Source organism: Rana temporaria, chromosome 4 (genome assembly GCF_905171775.1).
Source record: "Rana temporaria chromosome 4, aRanTem1.1, whole genome shotgun sequence".
In the NCBI taxonomy this organism is placed as follows: domain Eukaryota; kingdom Metazoa; phylum Chordata; class Amphibia; order Anura; family Ranidae; genus Rana; species Rana temporaria.
This window is the reverse complement of record NC_053492.1, coordinates 220,450,352-220,477,353: the sequence shown is the minus strand read 5'-3', so window position 1 is coordinate 220,477,353 and position 27,002 is coordinate 220,450,352. Positions and strand designations below refer to the sequence as shown.

The 27,002-nt window shown below is 42.0% G+C and overlaps 1 protein-coding gene across 1 annotated transcript in view; it reads right to left on the bottom strand.

Moving 5' to 3' along the window:
• Positions 1–27,002, bottom strand: part of PHF3 (PHD finger protein 3) — a 138,354-nt gene that overhangs the window by 50,626 nt on the left and 60,726 nt on the right. Inside the window, 6 exon segments of the mRNA XM_040349904.1 lie at positions 4,511–4,639; positions 5,543–5,659; positions 5,759–5,915; positions 11,074–11,227; positions 12,505–12,685; positions 20,658–20,967. Coding sequence (XP_040205838.1) covers positions 4,511–4,639; positions 5,543–5,659; positions 5,759–5,915; positions 11,074–11,227; positions 12,505–12,685; positions 20,658–20,967 — 1,048 coding nt within the window.

Genomic DNA, 27,002 nt, shown 5'->3' with positions numbered 1-27,002 from the left:
ATAAAAAAACTTGCATAAAAGAAATGTCTTAAAACCAACTTACCTACCTGTTTGTAATCTTCTTTATGGACATACAGTATTGTGCAAAAGTTTTTGTCAGGCTTGAAGAAATGCTGTAGAGCAGTAGCTCTCAACCTTTCTAGTGCCGTGACCCCTTGATAAAATGTCCCAAGTTGTGGGGACCCGTAACAGTAAAATTATTTTCGTAGCGTGGGTTGTCAGCACCCGGGACAAGACAAGTAATTTGCACCCCTAAACAACAGACATTTAGCGCTCCCCGAGTCCCTTCTACTCGTACAGTATTAAAACCCCTTATGGTACATTTTAGAATGTACCACTCTTTCTCGTTGTTCTCCTTTCTTTCCCTTCTATCTCTCTCTATTCAAAATTTTTTTATTTTTTTTTCCCATCCCTTTTTCTAGCCATCTTTCTTCTTCTTTCTCTCCCTTTTTCTTTGTTCCACCCCTCTTTTCCTCTCCCTTCCATGTATTCTCTATTTTTTTTCCTTCTCTTACTCTTTGGTGGTGGGGGGGGGGGGGATGAGTGGATTAGGTGCTCTTGAACAAGGTCGCCTGCTGATCTGAGAACTGTTGTGAGGACTTTTAATGGCAACTACAATCACAGGTAGTGTTACTCACTGTGCCTCTGACTTTGTGGCGTCTCATTGCAGTGGCACCTATGCCGGAATCAGGAGATAGGGTCTCCTCCAGCCCCTCCCAATTCACATTCCTCACCAGTCAGCTGACCTCTAGCCTCTTCCCCCCCACCCATGCCGTGAACTGAATGGGAAGCTGCAAACAGGCTGAGTGGGAGGCCACGGGCTCCAGGAACAGCCCAGCTGGGCGGCCACAAAAAGGCAGGGAGAGCAGTGCAGGCTTCAAGAACAGCCCAGGATTCGGGGACCCCTGGCAAATCATCACTTGACCCCCAGGTTGAGAACCACTGCTGTAGAGCAATAATGCTTTACAAATATATATCTATTTAGCTATTCTTATTAAATTTACATATTTCAAAGTGAGAGAACAGAAGAAAAATCAATTCAATATTTGGAGTGTCTACCGTTTGGCTTCAAACCAGCATCAATTCTTACACTTGCACAATGTCAGGGATTGTGTAGGAAAAGTCAGATGTATGATTAACCAATTTTACCAAGCAGGTGCCAATGATCAATTTCATTTGTAGGTTGAAAAACAGACATCAACTGAAACAAACAGCTGTGTAGGCTTAAACTGGGTGAGGAACAGCCAAACTCTGCTGCTCGGTGAGGTTGTGGAAGACAGTTTTAGGTCACAGTTCAAACACCATGGCAAGACGGAGCACAGCAACAAGACACAAGGTAGTTATTGAGTGTCAGTAAGGTCTCTCCCAGAAAAAAAACGTCTTCAAAGCAGAAAATAACACCCTTACAATTATTACGTGGCTAATACATATGCTATGGAGGGATATTGAAAGCGTCCAAAACAAGGACTCTCCTCTAAATGGAGTATCCTTGTAACTGAGTGTTCATAAACAGTAAGTGTACTCCAGTGAAGTGATGAGTAGTCCGGTGAAGTTCAAGGGTAAAACCTGAAACAACCAATCCTCTTCAAATAATTAATAAGTGTCCATACACTCTGGAAAGTGATAATGAAACAATCCCTGTGAGGTCAGCAAGGAAGGTTCCCCTCAAAGATGTAATCCCAGGAACTCAGAAAAGATGAAATACCCTTACCGGAATACGTGGACCCATAAACACACCGTGCGGCGGTGGGTCACTAATGTGTATTGGGCCGATTGCCCTATCTGGTCACTGTCACGGTCCAATTCATTGCTTGCGCTAGACGTGGTTCACCTTAAACTGTGTCTGGATAGGACTGCCATCAGATATGGAACTCCAATCCAAATTCCAATGGATGAATTCAGCTGTGCTTAAAACAAGCTCATTAGAACAGAACTGTCAGAAACCAAGTACAAGTCTGGTCAGAAGTGGTATTCATGGAAGAATCACAGCCAAAAAGCCATACCTCTGATGAGGAAACAAGGCCAAGCGACTCAACTATGCAGGAAAACATAGGAACTGGGGTGCTCAAAAAAATGGCATCAAGTACTCTGGACAAAATCTGAACTATTTCGCTGTAGCAATAGGCAGTTTGTTCGCTGATGGGCCTGGAGAGCGGTACAATAATGAGTGTCTGCAAGCAACAGTGAAGATTGGTGGTGGTTCCTTTAAAGTTTGGGACTGCATTTCTGAAATTTAGTTGGAGATTAGGTCAGGATCAATGGTGTCCTCAATGCTGAGAAAAACAGGAAGACACTTTTTTATCATGTCATACCAACAAGGAGATTGGCCCAAAATGTATTTTACAGCAAGACAAAACATACAGCCAACGTCATTAATAACTATCTTCAGCATACAGAAGAAAAAAAAGAGTCCTGGAAGTGATGGTTTGGTCCTCACAGAGCCCTGATCTCAACATCATGGAATCTGTCTGGATCAGATCTTCTGCGGATCTAGGATGCCTCAGATCCCTCTGTCTCTTCATGTAATCCCAAAGAGTGCAGCACAATCTCTTTACTATGTGAAGGGCGCAGACACAGGGAAGGCAGGACAATGTCCCCATCAATGACAATGGTCTCATAACCACCTTATCCCTGTGTAGAACCGAATAGGGGGCACGTGCCAGACAAGAACACCAGCTCTGACATGCAATGGGCAAAAGTGACAGCAACCAAGTAGGTGACCTTCTGGGAGAAAATAAGTAAGGGATATTCCAAATATTCTCAAAGGGAGGCTCCTGAAGGACCAAAAAAACCCAACTTCAGGTCCCAAAAGCAAAATGTAAGTAGTGCTGGGCTATTTTTCCCCCTAAAAAACTTGATTTACGATTCAAATGAAGTTTTTTTTTTTTTTATGGACACCACGCCTGTCCTGAGGAGCTGCGGGCAGGAGTTTTTAGGCAAGGCCGCGGCTTTGCCTAAAAACTCCTGCCCGCAGCTCCTCAGGTCCTGGGGAAAAAAAAATAAAAAATTGATTTTGTCAAAATCTGAATCGATTTGACCTACCAACCTGATTTTTTTGCACAGCCCCAAATGTAAGCCTTCCAAATGTGATGATAAATCTTCCAAAAGGTGCAATTTCAACATTGAATGAATTGCCAAACCTTACAACCCCATGTCTCCCAGAATCTGGCTTCCAATAACCAAGCCATCAAGCCAGCGACAGTATAACAGCGTGCGAGATCGGCCCTCGGGACAGAAGATCTTTCCGTATAGGCAGCTTCCAAGGCACATCCACCACCAGTCACACCATGTCGGCATACCGAGGTCCCGAATGACTGGGATTCCTTTGTCCTCTATCATACAGAGCAGATGAGGGAGAACCTTAAGAGGAGGAAGGACATAAATGAAGCGATAATGGCTCCAGGGCACCACCAGAGTGTCTGACTCTATTGAGGGAGGACGCCAGAAGATCCCTGTCTGACCTGCCCCACCGCAGACAGATTGGACGAAACATGTCTGGGCAGAGACCACTCTCCTGATCCACCATCTGAGGACTAAGGTTAAGCCGCCTATCAATTTTCTACACCTGGAATGGACACAGCAGAGGAAGTCAGAACATGAAGTTCCACCCACTAAAGAAAGGCCTCCAGCACTGCTGCGAAGCCCCTTGTACTGCCATGGTGGATGACATAGGCCACTGTGGTGGTGCTGTCTGACTAAATCCTGTTTGGGTGCCCTTGAGGAAGATCTATCCACCACTCCAGACATAGCTGAATCTCCAGGACATTGATGAATAGCCGAGACTCCTTTGGCATCTAACAGCCCTGGGCCAACCTTGCACCCAGGACTCCCCCAGTGGGACAGGCTGGTGTCCATCATGACCACCAGTCCAAAGAGACTGGGACATGAGCCATCAGGGGAGAGGGGTCCTGGCCAACTGACCCATTGAATCTTTACCTTTATCTGGAAGTGCATCAGCTAGAAGATATTTTTAACAGCATCACCTTCCAAGGTGTGAATAAACCCGCCAAAATCAAAAACATAAACATTACCTTCTGCAAATGATTTTACCTTCTGCAAATGAAGGATAACACACTAAATTAAATAAAGCCCCACATGTTAACAGTACACTGTCACACACCTTCTTGTTAAAGGGGGCGTCCAGGTTCCAATAAGCCCCCTGCCCACAGAACCCCAGTTACCGGGTCAGGGCTGTAAGAAAGAGGCCCTTGTCCTCATTAACATGGGGACAAAATGTTTGCCAGGTTGCCCAGGGTGACACCACTTCCCCTCCCATGTTGAGAGCATGAAGCCTAGCATGGTGCAGGAAAAAGGAATGGGGCTCTCCCCCCCTCCTTTTCTGGGCCTGCCTACTTGGGGGTATGGTGTGGATTTTTTGGGGAGACCTTACTTTTTATTTGCAGGATTTCCCCTAACATCAATACCAGATCCAAACAAGTCGGCACAGAAAAAAAAAAAGATCTGTACATAAAGGGAACTACAGTATGTCACAAGAAGAACAACATATTACCTCTGTGTCCATGGTTTCAGGCTCCTTAATAGGAGCATCACTTTCGATTTCAATTTCACCCTTATGTGTAATTTTAGTTATTGGCCGCCGTTCAACTTCACGTTGCTCTTTTTCAATCATCTCAATGGTCTATAGAGAAGAAAGAATATCAAAGTTTTGCTTTGCTTTGTGCAGACTTAAGAAAAAAAAGATATTACCCAGACAAGATATTATCAAAATACACAATCTGTAGAAGATAAATGAATAACACCCTAGCAATTGATGCTATAAATGTTGCTACATCAAAAATGCTTATCTAAAAATCAACTCAAATAAACATATTGTTTAAGGAGAACAGTAACTTAAATGACCTGACTTGAGCCAGCCATAGATTTTGTTTCCTGCGACCACGCATGCAAAATCTGACAGGCTGGTCGTTCTCAAGTTGATCAATCAATCGACTTGGGTACAATCAGCCTGCCAATACATGGTTCGAATTTGGACGTTCCATCCGGAAACTGGCCGAGATTCGAACCATCTATGGCCGGCGTTATTAACCTTTTCATGACTAAGCCTATTTCTGACATTTTGTTGCTTACAAGTTAAAATCTGTGTTTTTTTATTTATTCATTTTAGCAGAGACCCTAGAGAATAAAATGGCGACCGTTGGAATATTTTATATCACACTGTGTTTGCGCAGTGGTCTATCAAACACACTTTTTTAGGAAAAAACTAAGACCAATTTTTTTCCTTCCGGGCTCACTCTAGCCGGCAGAAGTTCCGGATTGTGCATCAGGTCTCCCGATGGGACAAGAGGCCTGGGAACAGTGGCAGAAGGCCGTGGTAGGTGGGGGACGTCTTCTCCCATTCCTCCAGGATAACAGCCGAGCGTCTTTTAGCCCCATTAGTTGTTATTCCGCCCTCTCTAAAAAAACAGGATCCGGATGACACATGCAGTTGCCGAAGCCTCATCTGTGCATACGGTCGGTGGGAAGTGGTTAAACATAAAATTCATTGTACACATTTCTATTAAGAGCAGGAACAATACATTACATGTCTATTTTCCCTTTGCCTCCAAGCTGCCAGCTCTTTAGAAGCCAACTCCTCTGGTGTCATCTTGATAAGATGTTCTGGGGTGATGTCTCCTCTGAGGACTCGCTTGTACAACACCTGTCATATGAATTGAAAAAAAAAAAAAAAAAATTCTGTGTAACCAATTCAAAGCTGATAAATAGTATGCAGATTAGCAATAATTTTAAGACAACGTACATTGTTCTTAGGATCTTTCAAGTTAAACATTAAACTTCTATACTTATTCTTGTACTTCGAATCTGTATCTCGGTAAAAAGAAAATAACTCCTTTTCAATCTTAGCTGATACTTTGGTAGCCCTTTCTTCAGGAATCTTTGAAGAGGATTCTGAAAGCCTATTAAAAAAAACATATATACATACATTTAGATAAATAGTGCTAAAATAATGATTAAGGACTGGTTCACTCTAACGCGATTTCAAATGTGACTTCAGTAACACAGAGTCGCATTACAATTGAAATCACCATTTTCGATGGTGCTAATCACATCAATGCAGTGCATTTTTGACAAAGGTATAGGTTTTACTTTGGTGCAGCTGTAGTGCAATTTTGGCACAAAAAAAAAAAAAACATGTAAAATGCTTGTACATACGTTTTACTGTATTTTTGGCAGTTTTGTGTATATCATTGTCTCCTTCTCTGCCAAAAAAATGCATGAAGCATGGAAAACGCCTCAAATGTGCATTAAAAATAGGATCACGCTACAGCTGCACCAGTATGAACCTAGCCTAAATTTTAAGCATGTTCAAATTTACCATGTAGTTCCCTGAAAATTAAACATGGGTACAAAAGAATTCAATTTTGTGCCAGGAACACAATGTATTGCTGACTTTTTAAAATAAATTACAAGTACTCTGTTATACTTCTTTATGCTTTGCCACTTTGTGAGTAACCGCTAAAGTCCTAATCTTCATGATTGTTTCAGGTTACTCTCTGTTTCCAGAACTGATTTAAAAAAACAGGTATGGCCCACCAGCAAGTGGATTCCCTTCAGGGCAGAGGGGAAGACACTACCCCATTTCAACCAAGAGATCGACAGGTAGTGCCGGGAATTTCTTGGTCCAGATTGACAATCTGGATGTCTTGCCCCAAATTCATGCTCCCAGACATAGAAGAGGTATCATGATGTTATCTGGAAAGTGGCACAAGCTCACCTGAGGCACAGGGTTGGTCTTTCCCAAAGTTTGTGAAAGTGGGGATGGACTGGACCAAGGGATAGCCAATTATGGTGTGGCGACTGTACGCAATAAGGATAACAGTCAAGGCATGCAGCAAGCAAAAGAGTAATCAGATCCCAGCAGGGATCTTGGCAGACAGCAAATGACAGTAGTCAGGTTTAGACAGGGGTCAAAGAGGCGGAAAACAAGAAAGAAGTCATGCCAATCCAGGTCAGCAACAGCCAGGCAATCTTATCGATAAGTATTACAGTTCTGTGCACAGGGGTAGCTGGTGATAAGATAGAGTACTCCACTGCCTTATAATTGGATAAGGAACTCTTCTGAAAAGAGGAGTAAGTCAATGCAAAGTATTGGTCCCAAAGACAAGTTTCCACTAGAGCGTGAGACACAAGTTTGGATTCTAAAGCACTAGGCTCCAGACATTCGCTGTGGCCGTTCCATGAAATGGAGCCCTCTTTGTGGGTTTCCACCCTGTCTGACAAAGAAAATCAGATTAAAGTTACTCCAACACCAGAACAAGAGCCCAAACCAGTTGGTATTTTAGGAGGGAGTTTGTCAGTGATTTCCCTTAAAGCGGTATTAAACAACAAAACTTTTATTTTCTTTGGCTTTTTCCACCTTGTAATCTGGCCAGTAACACACCTCCTATATTAGTGAGACAAAATTCAGGAGGAATGAGCACATGAGACAGAGCAGACAGTAGCATTGTCAGTCTGAGAGCAGGGGAGTGTTAAATATATTAGCAGATTAAAGCGGAGGTTCCGACGATTTTTTATTTATTTTTTTAAAGCCAGCAGCTACAAATACTGCAGCTGCTGACTTTAAGAAAATGGACACTTACCTGTCTAGCGTGCCCGCAATGTCAGCAGACGAGGCTGAGCAATCGCTCGGTCCTCAGATGCTTCCGCCGCCATCCTCGGTAAGGGAATCAGGAAGTCACTGCCCAGTTCCCTACTGCACAGGCGCAAGTAACGCGGCATGCCGTCACTGGTCCCCGCTCTCTCCTGGAAACAGTGTTTCCCAGAAGACAGCGGGGGGGCTGTGAAGGGGCCGGACTCCCGCAGGAGTCAGAACCCGGAAGTGGTGCAAATACCTGTTTTATACAGGTATCTGCACCCCCTCCCCCCTGAAAGGTGCCAAATGTGACACCGGAGGGGGGAGGGTTCCAAAAAGCGGAGGTTCACTTTTTGTGTGAACCTCCGCTTTAAGATACACATTATAAATTGAAGCCAAACTCCATTTCACACTTTATAAGCAGTTGTTACAGCAAACATTTGTGGCCTTTGAGATAAAGGTCTTGTATGAATATATAAAAGCAGATCGTTTTATTCACCCCTGCCAGTGTTAAGTGGTTTGTCTCATCCATGTAAACTGGCACATTCTGCTGGACAGCTTGTGCATTTGAAAAACAACAAACTTGTTTGCTGGATCACCAGATGAAAATAGAAGAAAGCTTAAAAAAGGAAACCAATACAGCCATCACCAAAAATTGGTAAGTTTGCCTCTGGGTTTAATACTACTTTAAAACAAGTGTGCCATTCACCTGTTTGGTGGTCTACCTGTTAAGTTGGTTTACAGGTGAATCAACAGTGGAAAAAGACCACTGATTTATAAATTCTCCCTTAAAGGAGAAAAAGTTCTCAGATGTGTCCAAGGAATGCTCTGGTGTTTCTATTCCTGGTAATAGAAAATTTAAATTGTGAATGTATCAGAAAGGTCTTTATAAATAAAGCAAAGAACCAAGGCCTGGAACAGGAGGCTGATCCTCCAGGTGCAGCATTGGTATGCATTGCATCTAAATGATCTGAAAAAAAAAAAAAAAAAATGTAAATCTGAGTCAGCTGAAAGACTGTAGTGACCCGAACACCAGAGATAGAATGCTGGGGTTCCGAATGTGAATCAGAGACAATAACAAGAGTTCCAGGTTCAACTTATGCTAGAGGTCCAGAATGTTCAAAGCTAGACTTTGAAGGGGATGTCACCAGAACATGCTGAAAACCAAGGTGAAAAAGGAGGTTCCTGTGGATGTGGGACAAGGACAATTCTATGACAATAGGGGGTCCCAAATACAGATTACAGGTGTCAATTTCTTCTGGAGATACCAAGTAAATGCCCACAGAATCACTAGGGGAGTATAGGCTAAGGTCACCCATGGTAGCGACAATGTCCTCTGTGTGTCTTAGCAAAGACATGTTGCATTCAGACAGCTGTAATGTAACTAGGCAAAACGTGATGCAAGGCCTACTTAACCACTTAAGGACCGCCTAAGGCCGACATACGTTGGCAGAATGGCACGGCTGGGCACAATCACGTACCTGTACATGATTGTTAAATGCCCATGACCGCGGGAACCGATCGCCCCTGGAGTCCTGCTATCGGTCACAGGAGCTGAAGAACGGGGAGAGGTGTGTGTAAACACACCTTCCCCGTTCTTCACAGTGCCACGGTCATTGATCATCTGTTCCCTGATATAGGGAAAGGCGATCAATGACATCACACGTCCAGCCCCGCCACCCTACAGTTAGAAACACATATGAGGTCACACTTAACCCCTTCAGCGCCCCCTAGTGGTTAACTCCCAAACTGCAATTGTCATTTTCATAGTAAACAATGCATTTTTATAGCACTTTTTGCTGTGAAAATGGCAATGGTCCCAAAAACATGTCAAAATTGTCCGATGTGTCCGCCATAATGTCGCAGTCACGTAAAAAAAAAAAAAAAAAAACGCTGATCGCCGCCATTAGTAGTAAAAAAAAAAAAAAAATTTATAAAAATGCAATACAACTATCCCCTATTCTGTAAACACTATAAATTTTGCGCAAACCAATTCATAAATGCTTATTGCGATTTTTTTTTTACCAAAAATAGGTAGAAGAATACGTATCGGCCTAAACTAAGGGGGAAAAAAACGTGTTTTTTTTAAACATTTTTGGGGGATATTTATTATAGCAAAAAGTTAAAAATATTGCATTTTTTTCAAAATTGTCGCTCTATTTTTGTTTATAGCACAAAAAATAAAAACCACAGAGGTGATCAAATACCACCAAAAGAAAGCGTTATTTGTGGGGGAAAAAAGGACGCCAATTTTGTTTGGGAGCCACGTTGCACGACCGCACAATTGTCAGTTAAAGCGACGCAGTGCCGAATCGCAAAAAAGGGGCCTGGTCCTTTACCTGCGTATTGGTCCGGGTCTTAAGTGGTTAAAAACCCAGGCAGCTGGTGTTAATAAGGATTTCAGGTGGCTTGAGGTGACCAAGCCACTGTAGGCAGGCAGTGGAAACAGAACAGAGATCCATCTGGTGCTTCAAGAGCAGAAGCGAAGCAGGATGTTACTTCCTCAGCGCTGAATGCAACACACAGCACTCTACCCAACAGATGATGTCAGCACTCAATCATTCAGCCTTAAACCTCATTATGGTAAATAAGTGGTAGTAGGAAATGTAACATAGCGCCCAACCGTGCAACAGAGAGGTGGACAACAAGCATCAGCCCAACTAGCCTTACTCACTTAATGTTCAGGAATAGGGTCACACCAGGTGCATGCAGTGGCTCTGGACCCAGAAAGCACTCTGCACGCAACACAGTACACAGAGGTATGGAAAGCACCAAAAAGCAGGGGGTCAGTGCCTGTAGGTCACATTCCACACTAGTCTTGTATGTCCAGCCAAGAGGGATCTTCATACAGTCTCTGAAGCTAAGGAGCTCCCAATCCAGATAGCTGCTAAGTGAAGACCAGCTCAAGGAGCAATGTAGCAAGCCTTGGTCGAAGTCAAAAAGAAAAAAGCTAAGATGTTGGGAGGCTAGCAAAACAACTTTTCTTTTTTGCAGAGCTGAAGAAAAGGCTCTAGCTGAAGAACTGCCTAGGATGCTAGCATAAAACCAAGGCATGCTGGGTAGATGAAGGGTTACATGGGGGCTGGATTTTCCTGTCTGCTATGTCCCTACCTCATAGTAGTAGAACCAGACTGGTTCTGAATTCTTGTGTCCCCCAAAGGATGATGAAGTGGTTCCAGAGCTAAAAGATTACAGGCATTTTAAAGTTATATGTCTAGTGTATTAGTGCATGTATGCTTTGCTTCTGACATTAGTTTGCTTATTATTTCTTAATCCAAGTCAATTAATACACCTCAACTGTCTAGCAATCGGACTTCAAAATGGACCATAAACTGATCTCAAATGCAAGCCAATTTTTCATCATCTGACTTTCAGACTGACATCTAGCCCTTATCAGTTTTAAAAAGAATGCTATCCACCTTTATTTATACCTTGTTTCCCCACTGTCTGTGTAAAGATTTCCTTTAAAATAATGTTCATACCTTTTTACTAGAATATCTTTTAAAGATTGCCGGACACTTTGCCTTATTTGGTCAACAGAAGGTTTTGGTGTAGATGGAGAGGGATTAGGTACACCAGATGAAGAACCCCTCTTTTCTGGTTTCTTTTTTTTAATGTCTTGCTTCTCACTAGCACCTGTTTACAAAAGCACAGGTAATATTTTTTGAAACAGAAATGCCCAGTTTAACAAAAGACATTTTAAGCAAATAATCATCTCATTCAAAAAAAAGTAATGTCTAGGTTTTAGGATTCACAACACTACAGTGCTGTTATTGTTATAATGCAGCAGGAAGGGTTAATGCAATAAGAAGGGTTTTCAAAAAGTTTCTGCACTTTTATATTTTTTGTTGAAAACTGTGAGGGTAGGAGGAGGTGCAATTGGTAATGCCTGAAGGTGTCATGTAACTAGTCTGTCTGGTAAGCCAGTTGACCTTGCAGTTTAGTATAAGGCCTCTTTAACACGAGGCGGACTCCATCGCTACGGAGTCAGCCAGTTCCCACCAGCTCAGCGGAGATCTCTCTGCTCACTGAGCGGGGAGGGGCTTGTGCAGCGCCGCTGTCTCCTATGGAGAGATTTGATGAAAACGGACAGCATGTCCGCCACACGTCCGATTTTGGTGGATCGGGTCGGATGTCAGCGGACATGTCTCCACTGACATCCGACGCTCCATAGGCATGCATGGTGCGGCCGTTCAGGTCCGCCGACAAAACTGACAGGTGTACCAGAACAGTCTGACCGTGTGAAAGAGGCCTAATGCCGCGTACAGACGGTCATTTTTTGTGATGAAATAAAATTACATTTTTAAAAATGTCAATTAAAATGATCGTGTGTGGGCAAAATGTCATTTTATGTCTTCTGAAAAATGACAAAAAAAAAATTCGAACATGCTCGAATTTTTTGTGTCGTTTTTCAAAATGTCATTTTTTGTGTCAATGAAAATGATAGTGTGTGGGCAAAACGACGTTTTTAAACCCGCACATGCCCAGAAGCAAGTTTTGAGACGGGAGGTAAAACTACCATTCATAATGGAGTAAGCACATTCATCACGCTGTAACAGACAAAAAAGCACGAATCATCTTTTACTAACAAGTAACCAGCTAAAAGCAGGCTCAAGGCGAATAGAACTTCCCCTTTAGAGTGCCGTCACTTTGTTCATCATTTTTCAAAATGATGGTGTGTATGCTACATCGTTTTTGAAAATGAAGTTTCAAAAATGTCGTTTTTTTTTCATCACTTCAAATGTCATTTTTTTTTCATCACAAAAAATGACCGTCTGTATGCGGCATAAGAGTTGTCATGCTATGGTGAAGATAAGTGCGAAACCTAGAAAAAATAAAGTGCAGCAACTTTTTGAAGAACCCTCGTACATTTAAATTAAAACAGACACTTTAACTGCATTAAGTAATGATACCTGATTTTGGAGTCTTTTCCTCATTAGATGGAGCAGCTGTAGGATCTTTTGAAGACCTTTCATGTTTTTCTTCAGAGACTCGGTGAGATGTTGTGGCAGACTGCAAGCTCTTTCTGTCAGGTGCATGTTTCTTTATTTCCAAATCCTTCCTTTCTAAGACTTGTTTATTATCTCCAGAGTTCTAAAACCAAACATATTTCATACTCTTAGGGCTCATGCAAACTGCAGCTCAAAGGAGCTCCTACAGGCTTTTGAGACAATTTGAGCTCTTACTTTTCCTGCCTAGAATCGCCCCTCCATTTTAGCCAATGTGTCAATTCACACTAAAGCCTCGTACACACCACCAGTTTTCCCGGCATGAAAACTGGCAGGAGAGCATTTTGCTGGGAATCCCGGCCGTGTGTATGCTCCCTAGCAGTTTTCCCGTCAGGAAAACCGCGGGGAATCCCGACGGGAAAATAGAGAACCTGGCTGCATGCTTACAACGATAGTGTGTAGCAAGATGGCAGCAACGGCATCAAATGTGACAAGTCGTAGTCGATGACGTCACCGCGTTCTTGCCATTCATAAGAACAGCGGTTCTTTTGAATGGCCGTCTGTATGCACGGCTTGGCAAGCCAAGCTTCTCAGGAATCCCATCAGGAAAATCGATGTTTTTTTTCCTGACGGGATTCTCGGCCACGTGTACAGGGCTTTAGGCTTTTTATGCTCCTACAGGCAGAAAGCAAAACCCACCAAACTCGCATTTTTGAGAGGAGCTAGTGCCCCAAAGCGCTCAAAAATGTGCAAAACCTTTTTTGCACAGTCTTTTGTTTTGTTTATACAGTGGTTAACAAAATACTACCTAGGACGGTTTGTGGGGAAAAAACGCTGATGCTCAATAAAGCTCAATAAAATAGCGTGAAGGAGCACAAAAAAGAGCAAGCTTCTTCAAGCTTTTTTTTTTTTTTTTTTAAACTGCAGTATGCATGAGCCCTTATGCTTTAAAATAGTACTTATTATAGTATAAGGGTCAATATAAATACAAATATAAAATATAGGACCAGGTAGCGCTTTAGCATAGACATATAAACATGTTTTCTAATGGTATAAAGTCCATATAATGAGCCCGCAAAAAGATTGGAAAGGGTAGATATGTATAAATAGTCCACTTAATCCCAGAAGGAGAGAAACATAGGACAATCTTGCTGCGGTCCTGTTTATAGTGTTAGAACAACTGCTATATTTTAAATCCTAACAATAGACTTAAATATTTTAGGAAAGTTGGAGAAAAGATACATTTGCAATGTCAATAAGCCAAGCAGAACGGTAATCTATTATCTTCTTAAAGCTCTTTTATCTGTATATAAATATAATTTTATATGAGAAACCAATGAGCTTAAATGGAAACTTTTCCTGATTTCCTTCTGAAAATTCTAGCAGCTTGACATGCTGACCCACTGGCTTTAAAACTTTCTAGTCACTGAGCTAAAAGCAAGTGTGCAGGAAAAGAGCTCCGACTTCATTCTGCCTTTTCTAATTTACAAGCTTGTCAGTGACTCAAAGTATAGAAACCAACAGTTCCCCAGAACTCTGTGAATGAGTGACGTGGCCGGATGGGTGGAGCCCCGCACAGCCTCGTTCTTTGAAGATTCTGAAGAGAGTGGGGGGAGAAGATCCCCGCCACCTATGACATTGGAGGGGGTTGGGGACTTGCAGGGGCCCGCGGAATTGTAACATGTTACACCCTGAATATGGGTGGAACATGTTACAAAAGATTAACTTATCACAATGTACAGTATAAGATTTCCTATCATCTGTGTCCAGTCTTACCACACAGAGTTAATCACTCGGCCCCACCCCCCGGCATCATCGGATGCGATTGAATTGTGTAGAAAAAGGAATTTACCCCACGGGCTTTGTACAGCAAAGATATAAAAGTGTGAAAGATGTAATTGAATAAAACATGGTTTATTTTGTAGTTGTCAATAACATACATTTTAAATGCAATAACAATAAAAAGAAAACCCTTTCTGGATCCGGTGATGCAATACAGAATCCACAATATTGGACAATTGTATACAACATTGCATTATGCTGTGTGGTGTGCGTGCCCCGACGTGTTTCGACCTCCAAGAATGGAGTGGGTTTTGTAATAACCAGAAATGTGTAGAGCCGTTGGGAAATCCAAAGGGAGCCTCACCAGCGCCACCCACAACCCCAGGGGGGAGAGAGGGAAGCAAACGCACTCCAGGGGGGTTGCAAGGAACCGCACAATAGACACCCTCCAAGGATCAGGGGAGCCGGTGCCTGCAAAGAGCTTTGCAGGCACCGGCTCCCCTGATCTTTGGAGGACATCCATTGTGTGGTTCCTTGCAACCCCCCTGGAGTGTGTTTTCTTCCCTCTCTCCCCCCTGGGGTTGTGGGTAGCGCTGGTGAGGCTCCCTTTGGATTTCCCAACGGCTCTACACATCTCTGGCTATTACAAAACCCACTCCATTCGTTAATGGTAAACTTTATTCTTGGGTCAATTTATGTGATATACATTAATATGTTGTTTGATCGCAAACTTATGTTATATGTATTTTTGTAGAATAAATCATCCCCCTGAAGAGACCACTTGGAGGTCGAAACGCGTCAGGGCACGCACACCACACAGCATAATGCAATGTTGTATACAATTGTCCAATATTGTGGATTCTGTATTGCATCACCAGATCCAGAAAGGGTTTTCTTTTTATTGTTATTGCATTTAAAATGTATGTTATTGACAACTACAAAATAAACCATGTTTTATTCAATTACATCTTTCACACTTTTATACCTTTGCTGTACAAAGCCCCGTGGGGTAAATTCCTTTTTCTACACGGTCCTTAAGTGGTTAACCACTTCAGCACCGGACCATTCTGCTGGTCAATGACCGGACCACTTTTTGCGATTCGGCACTACGTCGCTTTAAGTGACAATTGCGCGGTCGTGCGATGTGGCTCCCAAACAAAATTGGCTTTCTTTTTTCCCACAAATAGAGCTTTTGGTGGTATTTGATCACCTCTGCAGTTTTTATTTTTTGCGCTATAAACAAAAATAGAGCGATAATTTTGAAAAAAATTAATATTTTTTACTTTTTGCTGTAATAAATATCCCCCAAAAATATATCTAAAAACAATTTTTGTACTCAGTTAAGGCCGATACGTATTCTTTTACATATTTTTCGTATATAAAAAAAAAAAATCGCAATAAGCGTTTATTGATTGGTTTGCGCAAAAGTTATAGCGTATACAAAATAGGGGATAGTTTTATGGCATTTCTATTAATATATATTTTTTTACTAGTAATGGCGGCGATCAGCGATTCTTATCGGTACTGCGACCTTATGGCGGACACTTCGGACACTTGACACATTTTTGGGACCATTGGCATTTTTATAGCAAACAGTGCTATAAAAATGCATTGATTACTGTAACCATGTCACTGGCAGGAAAGGGGTTAACACTAGGGGGCGAGGAAGGGGTTAATTATGTTCCCTAGGTGTGTTCTAACTGAAGGGGGGGTGGGACTGACTAGGGTAAATGACAGATCGCTGTTCATACATTGTATGAACAGACGATCAGTCATTTCTCCCCCTTACAGGACTGGGAGCTGTGTGTTTACACACACCTCCCGGTTCTCGCTCTGTAACGAGCGATCGCGGGTGGACAGCCAATCGCAAAATATGTCCTTGAGGGAAGGAGAGAGCTGGGAAGAGACAGGGGCTCTCCTTCCTCTCCAGCTTCTCCTTCCTATCAATGCAGCACTACTGCATGCACACACAGCTGCCGGTTTGGCAATACAGGAGCGCTGTCAGACCAGGACTTTGCAGACTTTGCTTACCTGCTCCTGTCTAGGCAGTAGAAAATGCAGTTATGAGACGGGTAAGCAAACCCTGTCCTAATCTGAGAGAAGCTCCCTTCCTTCCCTTCTTCGTTCCTTTTCTTTTCTTTATCTTTCTTCCTTTTATAAACTTTGACATATTGTAATTTCAAAAGTTATTCACAATATTTTAAAATCTGCAGCTTTCATTAATAGAATACTTTGTGATCTAAACTGACAGCAGCTTGGGGATCACTGCTTTAACCAGTTCCCGACCCCCGCATGTACATATACGTCCACAATATGGCACGTACAGGCACATGGGCGTACACGTACGTCCTCGCCTATTAGCGGGTGGGGGGTCCGATCGGGACCCCCCCCGCTACATGCGGAGGTCGGGTCCGTTTGGGGAGCGATCCGGGACCACGGCGCGGCTATTTGTTTATAGCCGCTCCGTCGCGATCGCTCCCCGGAGCTGAAGAACGGGGAGAGCCGTGTGTAAACACGGCTTCCCCGTCCTTCACTATGGCGGCGCATCGATCGCGTCATTCCCTTTATAGGGAAGACACGATCGATGACGTCATTCCTACAGCCACACCCCCAAACAGTTGTAAACACATACTAGGTGCACCCCAACTCCTACAGCGCCACCTGTGGTTAACTCCCAAACTGCAACTGTCATTTTCACAATAAAGAATGCAATTTAAATGCATTTTTTGCTGTGAAAATGACAATGGTCCCAAAAATGTGTCAAAATTGTCCGAAGTGTCCGCCATAATGTCGCAGTCACGAAAAAAATTGCTGATCGCCGCCATTAGTAGTAAAAAAATAAAAAAAAATAAAAATGCAATAAAACTATCCCCTATTTTGTAAACACTATAAATTTTGCGCAAACCAATCGATAAACGCTTATTGCGATTTTTTTTACTAAAAATAGGTAGAAGAATACGTATCGGCCTAAACTGAGGAAAAAAAATGTTTTTATATATGTTTTTGGGGGATATTTATTACAGCAAAAAGTAAAAAATATTGCTTTTTTTTCAAAATTGTCGCTCTATTTTTGTTTATAGCGCAAAAACTAAAAACCGCAGATGTGATCAAATACCACCAAAAGAAAGCTCTATTTGTGGGGAAAAAAGGACGCCAATTTTGTTTGGGAGCCACGTCGCACGACCGCGCAATTGTCTGTTAAAGCGACGCAGTCCCGAACTGTAAAAACACCTTGGGTCTTTAGGCTGCATATTGGTCCGGGGCTTAAGTGGTTAAATATCTTCAGACACACTCAAAATCCACTTTCAGACTAGACCTTTTCTGGCACTTTTTCTTTACATGCAACAGTCAGTATTTTTCCCTAGAGAATTGGTGGATTTTGCAATTTGTTAGCCTCCATGCACACTGGACGTTAAAATAACGTTATAAAAACACCAGTAGCTTTGCAGCGAGTCTTTCACCGTTTTTGCAAGACCGTTTATCCGCATTAGCGTTTTTTTTTTAAATTGATCAAAACCGTCAAAACCCGCTGGTAAGCCATGTTTTTGAGTGTTTATTAACGTTTATCAGCGTTTAATGTTTTTAAGTGTTTTAAACTCCACTGCTGATAAAAGTCCATGTGTGCATGGACACATATGATAACAGAGCGGAGATAATGGGCTGTTAAAAAAAAAACCCACCCAAACTCATCCCGTTTATGAGTTTGCATGGAGCCTAATGTCACACGGTATTTACACATCAGTTTTTAAAAACGTTTTTTTAGGGGGGGGGAGGCGTTTTACAATTTTAAAGCAAAAACAATACACAACGCATTGTTTTGTAAAATGTAAAAGATGATTTTATGCGGAGTAAATAGATACCAAACATGTCATGCTATAAAGGGGTTGTAAGGGGATTACCTTGCAGGCGCGCTCCCGAGTAATACACTTGGTGGCTATGGCCGCCACTGTATCACTCTGCCCCACCCCCCCGGCACGTCGTGTCATTCATTAGATTGACAGCAGCAGGAGCCATTCTCCAATGAAGAGTCGAGAACAGCCAAGACGACCGGGCTGAGAAGCCAGCGCGTTCACAACGCTGGACTTTCGAGGGCTCAGGGGCTGGGGGGCTTGTAAGCATCAGATATTTTTTCACCTTAATGCATAGGAAGCTTTACAACCCCTTTAACCACTTGCCGACCATCGCATGTACATTTACGTTGGCAGAATGGTGCGGCTGCGCAAAGTAATGTACCTGTACGTCCCTTTGAATTTGTACACTTTACTATCCATAGGAGACACTTTAAAAGCCTTTACAGATTACCACTTTATATTTGGATTTATAGAGTAGGTGTAGAGCTAGAATTACTGCCTATGACCTGACGTTCACGGTGATACCTCACATAGGTGAAAAGATCGATGTTTGCATGTGTGGCACTGATGTGCATGTTCACCTTTGCATGCGAGCACGGGGGGGACAAGAGCACTTTAATTTTTTTTATTATTATTATATATTTTTGCACTGTTGTAGTAATTTTACATTTTTAAATATCATGTTTATTGCTGTTACAGGGAATGTAAACATCCTTGTGACAGCAATAGGCATGTGATAGGTGCTCTTTATGGAGAGATCTGGGGTCTATAAGACCCCAAATCCCTCCTCTACCCTTGAAATCTGTGTTTCTGAATGCTTTTGATTTTTTTAAAAAATAGCACCGTTGACACCTGGGTAAACCGGAAGTGATGTCATGTCATCGCGGTTACTACAGCGAACAGTCGATCAAAGCCTATCTTGCTTTTGTTTGGCTGTCCAGCCAGCCGATGTGCCAGCTGGTTGCTCAGGTCTTCCTGTGGGATGAGAGAGCCCAAGCAAGCTGCAGAAGGTGGCAAAAAGGGGGTGGGGTGAGGGGAGCGCTACTTCCTTTTTTCCTGCTTGTAATAGTAATTTAGCCGCTAGTTAGCCGCTCTGATTGCTATTACAAGAGAGCCGACTATTGCGTCTAAAAAACACAGTACCAGGGTGATGCCTGAATGGGTTTGAAGGTAAACAAAGCCATTCATATGACCACAAGATGAAATGAGGACAGTGATGATTCACCACTGTACGTACTTCAGAAATCAGAACTATGAATGAATTTTCTTACAAACAAAAATCCATTTATAAATGTAAAAAAAATTATAAAACACAGAAACAAATTAATTGTATGACCTTTTCAATTTTTTTCCATATTTATGCTGTTGTATTTTAACATTTAATCCCTTACTTTGCCGGGAGGGCATCAATAGACAGCGTCAGTGTGCTCGAGGGGCATGCGCGCTAAATGTATGCAAGTCTATGAGACTCGGCTGATCACAGATCAGAGTAAGGAGTCGATCCCGGACCCTTGCCACGTGATAAGCTGTAAGCCAATGACAGCTAATCATGTGATGTAAACAGAGCCAGTATTCAGCTATTTTTTCTTCTCACGCTGATCGCTTAAGGAGAAAAAAAAATGATCACTGGAGGCTGTCAGATGGACATCAGTCCCGATCAAGGAAAGCAGCATCCAGCTCATCTGTGCCCAACTGTGCAACCTGCCAGTACCACCCATCAGTGCCCACAGTGCCACCTATGAATGTCATCAATCAGTGACTCATCAACATTGCTGCCCATCAGTGTCACCTACCAGTGCCATCTTTCAGTGGTAACACCTATCAGTGCCGCCTTATCTGTGCCCACCAGTGCCGCCTATCAGTGCCTCCTCATTAGCGCATATCAATGAAAAAGAAAAAATTACCTGTTTGCAAAATTTTATAAAAAATGTATAAAAATGTCCCGTTCACCTTTTAAATTTTTCTGTAAAAGACTTTAAAGCGGAATCTGGGGGGAAAAAATAAAAGTAATCAGCTACAAATATTGTAGCTGCTGACTTTTATTATAAGGACACTTACCTGTACAGGGATCCTGTAAAGTCAGCACCCCAAGCCGATTTGTCTATCAGCTTTGGGTGCAGGTGCCGGCATTGCAAGTAAGGGAAGCCAGCAGTGAAGCCTTCAGGCTAGCTAGCAGCAGCTTCAGGGGAGAGGAGAGAGCGCCAACAGATGGCCCATAGTAAGTCTATGGGGGAGATCACAGATCACCTCTCAGGCATTCTAGCCGTTGGAGCACTCTCTCCACACCCTGTAGCCGGTGCTGGTTGACACAGGGAAGATCACATGACTGGAACAGAGCAGGCAGAATATGTTAGTATATGCATGCTTCTTCTACATAGTAGTTAGTATAGGTATAAAAAGGGATGTCAAAGCAGTTTTATGATTAGTTAGTATAAGCCCGGAATTCCACTTTAAACCAATCACACATTAACATTTATACGGTACCTTTTTGGAAATTTTTACTTTATGTTTTATCGTATCATCTGCCGGTTTAGATTTTTCATAGGGTAAACCTGAACATCCTGTTGTCACTGGTTTGTTAATTTCCACAGTTTTATGTTCTTGTAGTAGATCCGGTTTCTGACTATCGCTGGAAGCAATAATCTGTGATGTGTCCATCTTTTCCTCTTCCACACAGCACTTAGCACATGTATATTCTCTGTCATCCACTTCCATCTGCTGTGCTTGACCAAGGCTTAGGCCAACACATTCTCCATGAAACCAATCATCACATTGTCCACACCCAACCATAAACCTGGAAAATAAAACTCTGTTATTCTGATTCAAATTGAAAACTAAGTTTAATAATTTTTATTGAAAAACTCTAGGGGGCAAGAAAAAAAAAAAAGAAAGAATCAGTCAATGTACTAATGCTGGGGAACCCTATCCCAAAAAAATCCCCATAGATAAACCTCCTAACAGTAATTGCACAAGCAACTAGTGTGGGGAAAAGTCTCCTTCTAAAGGAGGGCAGAAAAAATCACAGCTTGCACACCCACTCTCCCCAATATCAAGCACCCCCTAAAGCACCTGATGGTACGTACACAAGCCACTTTTAAATGAACCCCTATAATTATTCCTTCACAGGACAGCGAGTTCCTGTAAATGTACAGGTAATGAAATAACACATAATGTCCATGAGTGGAAAAAGCCTAGAGTAATCACATGGATGATTGCATAAAGACTATCCCTTTGGACCCCAATCAAGTCAAGCAGTCTGTTATATCCAGAGCAAATGGATTGAAGATCAGTCACAAAGTCCAAAATAAAATTGATTTCTATCCATAGATGGAGGTTGCCATATAAACAGGTGTGTATATCCGTAAGTGTGATAGATCCCAGATGCTCTTATATGGATAAGTATTATTGGGAACTAGGAGAATGTCAAATGCTGGATAATGGCCACACTGTATAGATAAATCCACAGTATATTAAGATATTCGTTCACCAAGATTGTAATGTCACAATTGTGAGTAACATAACCACAGAGATGAATTCCCACAGCACATGGGTGTATACCACTGCTCACATCAAGTAATGGTTAAATGCCTCTATTTATCGGGTTTACCCAGTCGTCACTCACAGGGATCTAAACGATCCATCGATTGGTGTGTGTCCAAAGTGCACGACTCTTATAGCAGTCTATTCATGTGATATTCAGGTAAAATGATTCTGAGTGTCCATAATAGTTGACAATTCTCCAAAGTATAAGTTCTTCAATCAAGGTAGTTTTAAAAGACAAATCTGAGCTGTGATTTTAGAAGGAGACTTTGCCACACACTAGTTGCTTGTGCAATTACAGTTAGGAGGTTTATCTATGGGGAATTTTTTGGATAGGGCTCCTCATTAATATAGGGCAGGGATAAGCAATTAGCGGACCTCCAGATGTTGCCAAACTACAAGTCCCATGAGGCATAGCGAGACTCTGACAGCATCAAGCATGACACCCAGAGGCAGAGGCATGATGGGACTTGTAGTTTGGCAACAGCTGGAGGTCCGCTTATTGCTTATGCCCGATATAGGGGATAGGGTTTATTTTATGTCTATTGATCATTTTGTATATCGCATTTAAGCATTAATAAATTTGTAGTCAACTCTTTAGGGTGTGTACGCATCTTTCAATTTTTTTTTGTCTTTTGGTCATTGTAACGACACCCCAAGTATGAAAGGGGTTAAAGTCGTTTAGAACATTCCATTCCCGAACACCAAGGCAGCTACCCACACTCCAGTCAGGCGAGCAGGAAACCCATACGAATAATTCTCCCCCAAATACGAGACGAGGCTCTGTATGAGGTTCAAGCAGGAATCGCAATCTTTATTGAAAGACTACAGGCTTATATACAGTAAAAGAGGAGGTGCATACATATCCTGCTCATATTACTCTGAAAATACACCTGTGACCAGACCAAATTAACATGAGCTAATTAACTAATCCCTTTAAACAGCCAAGATGACTCAAAGACATGACCTTTAGGCTAGACTTGCCGTCTGGTAGCTCAGAAGACACAATCAACATTAACACAAATCAACACAGAACTCCTTCACACAATAGCAGAGTTAATTACCACAAACAACAATGGGGATCTAATGACTCTTACATTGAACTTCCTGGAATGCCCAAATAAGGATTTATACTTCCTGGGCATAGCCCTCACAGTGTACAAGGGATAATAACTTCATATTTCTTGAGAGATATTGTTAATGAATTTTACTGTCCCATTTTAAGTAGTCCAAGATATTTCCTAATGTCCATTATTTTCTTGCTCACCCTGTGCCCCTAATAGACACAGTGATTTAGACATAAGGGCCCAGATTCACGTAAAATCGCCTATCTTTAGGCAGGCGTAGCGCATCTGAGATACACTACGCCGCCGTAACTTAGATCGGCATGTCCCGTATTCTCAAAGAACTTGTGCTTTAAGTTACGCCGGCGTAGTGTAACTGGGCCGGCGTACGCCCGCCTAATTCAAATGTGGAAGTGGTGGGCGTGTTTTATGGAAATTAATCGTGACCCCACGTAATTTACGCTTTTTTCGAACGGCGCATGCTCAGTATCACGTCGCATTTTCAAATTAATTGAATTAATTAAATTGCGCCCGCTCAATGCCTAGTCGACGTGAACGTAACTTACGTCCAGCCCCATTCACGGACTACATACGCAAACTACGTAAAACGTGAAAAATTTGACGCTGTTCCGATGTCCATAACCAACATTGGTACGCCTCATCTACGCCTCATAGAGCAGGGGTAACTTTACGCCCAAAAAAGCCTAAACGTAAACAACGTACGTAAACGCACGTACGTTTTGAGAATCGGCATATCTAGCTCATTACCATATTCGACGCGTAAATCGACGGAAGCGCCACCTAGCGGCCAGCGTAAATATGCAACTTAGATACGACGGCGTAAGAGACTTAGACCGGTCGGATCTAAGACAAATCTATGCGTAACCGATTCTAAGAATCAGGCGCAAAGATACGACGCCTCAAACTCAGAGTTACGACGGCGTATCTGGAGATACGCCGGCGTAACTCCTACGAGAATCTGGGCCAAGATGTGCATGGAGATCTGAAGCAAGGGTATCCCATACTTTTTAAGGGATTCTGGATTCCATGGGCCCTCCCGTTACAGTCATATATATTTAATTACACCCCCCGATATAATATCGGTGAGTAATACATCTTTAATAACAGGTGGGACTCCCGTATCACTCCTATATTTTGTATATTGTACGAATGCTATTAATAAACTAATGCTCAAGACCATTAACACAGAGCAATTATCAGAAGATAAATCTCAAGCAAAAAAGAAAAAAAACACTCAGAAGGGCTGGAATACTGACTGAAGGGACGTTGTCCAAACCCTTTGAGATCTCCAATGGCACCCCGTCAAGGCTGTACTCTCTCCCTCTCATTTTTGCACTCTTGATGGAACCCCTAGCAAATAAAAATAGGAATGACCCACATATTTCTGGAATCTCCTGTAATGGTATAGACCACAAGATTAGTCTTTTCGCTGATGACGTCATCCTCATGATCTTCAACCCAACCCTCTCCTTACCGGCGATTCAAGAAATTCTCCATCAATATAGTTCAGTGTCCTTTTACAAACTTAATTCCACAAAATTCTCAATCCTCCCCCTGCACCTCTCAGCCAGATTAGAATCTCTCCTGTGAGGATCCATTTTTGGATCACAGCCTCAGCCTGGGGGGGAATGCGTGAGAACGTGACTCACGGAGGGAGGGACTCGATGGTGCCGGCTGGCCGGGGTGTGCGCGGTTTCCAGGAAAAGCCGTGGCTGACCCGATGAGTGCGAGGCATCGAGGACGCCGCCATTGACACTCCCGCTACTGCCTGGACTCCCCCCACCACCGCCCGAAGGAGCCGATGACGGTGCGAGAGTTTACCCTTAAAAACATGTTACATCTTACACCCATATTTAGGGTGTTAAAGTGTACATCGCATGTGCAAAATAAAAATAAAAAATGCCTACTAAACGCTACATAATCGCATTGAATTCAACGTGCACAGAGAATTGAAAAAATGGCATAAATAATAAGATCAAAGTGACATAATATTTGTGGGGGGGGAAATCATAAAAATGTAATTTGGGTACAGTGTTGCATGGCCGCGCAATTGTCAAAGTGCGTCAGCGCTAAAAACTAAAAATTGGCCTGGGCAGGAAGGGATTAAAAATTCCATGTATTGAAGTGGTTAAATATATATAAAAATCAATATGTGGTGTTGCGCTCTAGTGAATGATGGCTCATTACCTTAACTAAAGTACTAAACAAAATGTATATCACATGTGCAAAATTCCATTAAAAAAAAAGCATACTAAACGCTACATAATCGCATAGAATTGCACTGCAAGATCCCGGAAACACTCATAATCACTATTTACATCACGCTGTTACCTTGCAGCAGTGAGGAGCCATTTCACATTGAGATGTTTATACACTAAAGAAGATTCACATCACTTATTTACTGAAAGACTGTATTCTGCACAGATTGTCACTTGCAGCACAGCACTTTATTTATTGCACTTTATCAAGATTTTCTGGATACCTATGTGCACTGCTGGACTATTTCTATACTGTGTCAGGTCAGCATTTGCACTTTGATCTTATTATTTTTTATGACATTTTTTCAATTTTCTGTGCATGTTGAATTCTATGCGACTATGTAGCATTAAGTATGCAATTTTTTTATGACATTCTGCACGTGATGTACACTTTATTTAGCACTTTAGTTATGGTAATGAGCCATCATTCACTAGAGCGCAACACCACATATTGATTTTTATATATATTTATTGTTGGTATGGGTTGACCAATCCGGTGTCTGCTGCAACTAGTGTTCCATTATTTATTATTATCCAGGTAGCGCAGGAATATTATCTTTATTTATTCATATTTAGGGTGAATCCAAATCACCTGCTGCCACAATCTTATCTTCCATTGTGACAGCAGGCAGGGGATCTTCTCACTGTCACAATTCAAATATAGCGCAGCTGTGCAGGACTCTGCTCACATGGCCGCATCATTCATTCATTCACTGTTCTGTGACTGAATAAACTACAACTACTGTCAGCAATTGCGGCAGACGGTTTGTAGTTGTACATTAACTACGAGAGTGCTGGTGAGCGCTTTTGTAGTTCATCGATATTGTTCTTCCTGAACTTCAGTAACTGCCTGCCCATATCGGAGGTACAGACAGCTATACTGACAGTCTGCAGATGCTTGGCATTGCACCTGTGATCTGCTGATCGCGGATTCAATGCTTAACAGTCTCCTAATAAAAAAATAAAATTACATGCACATTTTTTTACCTACAAAAAATGTGCATTTTTTTTTTTTTAAAGTAAACTTGGCCTTTAATGTACAATGGATAATAAAGTTTTCATTAAAAATGATTCAGTGGACGCCAGGGTGAAGTCCAGGCGTGGGTGAAAAGTGTTGCTGTGATACCACCACCTAAGGCTGGTATTTCAGTGCAGCAGGGTAGCACTGTCAGCTTATTACAGTAAGTTAGGACCTCACTGGAAATCTGGCAGGTTTTACAGGCATTTTGTGCTTTCAAAGTTTTTTAAAGAAATGACTCATGCGGAAATGTGCATGTTATTGCAAAGATTTTTTTATTTATTTTTGCCAAGACACTTCATTATACTAATCAATGTGGAAACAACTTCCCTCCATATATACATGCAATGTTTTTAAAGGATTACTTTCTCAAGAGTAAGAAGGCCGGTGCAGAATTATCAGTTCCCCCACTGTATGTGTACGCACACGTGTGTAATGGGATTAAGGCGCAAGCAAGATATATACTGTAAGTAATATTGTGGCACGATTGCAGATCCTTTACTACCGCTTTCCTTAAAGTGGAACTATGCTGTATCTGAGCACCACAAACTGAAAACATGATTTAATTTATTTTAATATTCAAAGTTAAATCATCCATCCATGTCTTCATGCTGTAGAATGCCTAGCATTTCTAGCCATGGCCATTTTGAGTAAGGGCCCTTGTAGAATTAAGATACATGGAAATTTAAAAGAAAACGTTTATTATAACACAGGATGACATACAGTATATGATATGATATTGTGACTAATGCTGTATATGTACCGCATATGCAGGGTATTATTGCCAAGGTTAAACCAGGCATGAAATCTGTTGGTTTAGATTAGGGACTAGCCTAGTTTCCTAATATTATCAAAAGTAGTAAAAAAATAAATGCTTTGGAAACAAGTTTGCTTATATCTTCAATTCTTACATTTATATCACTTGAAA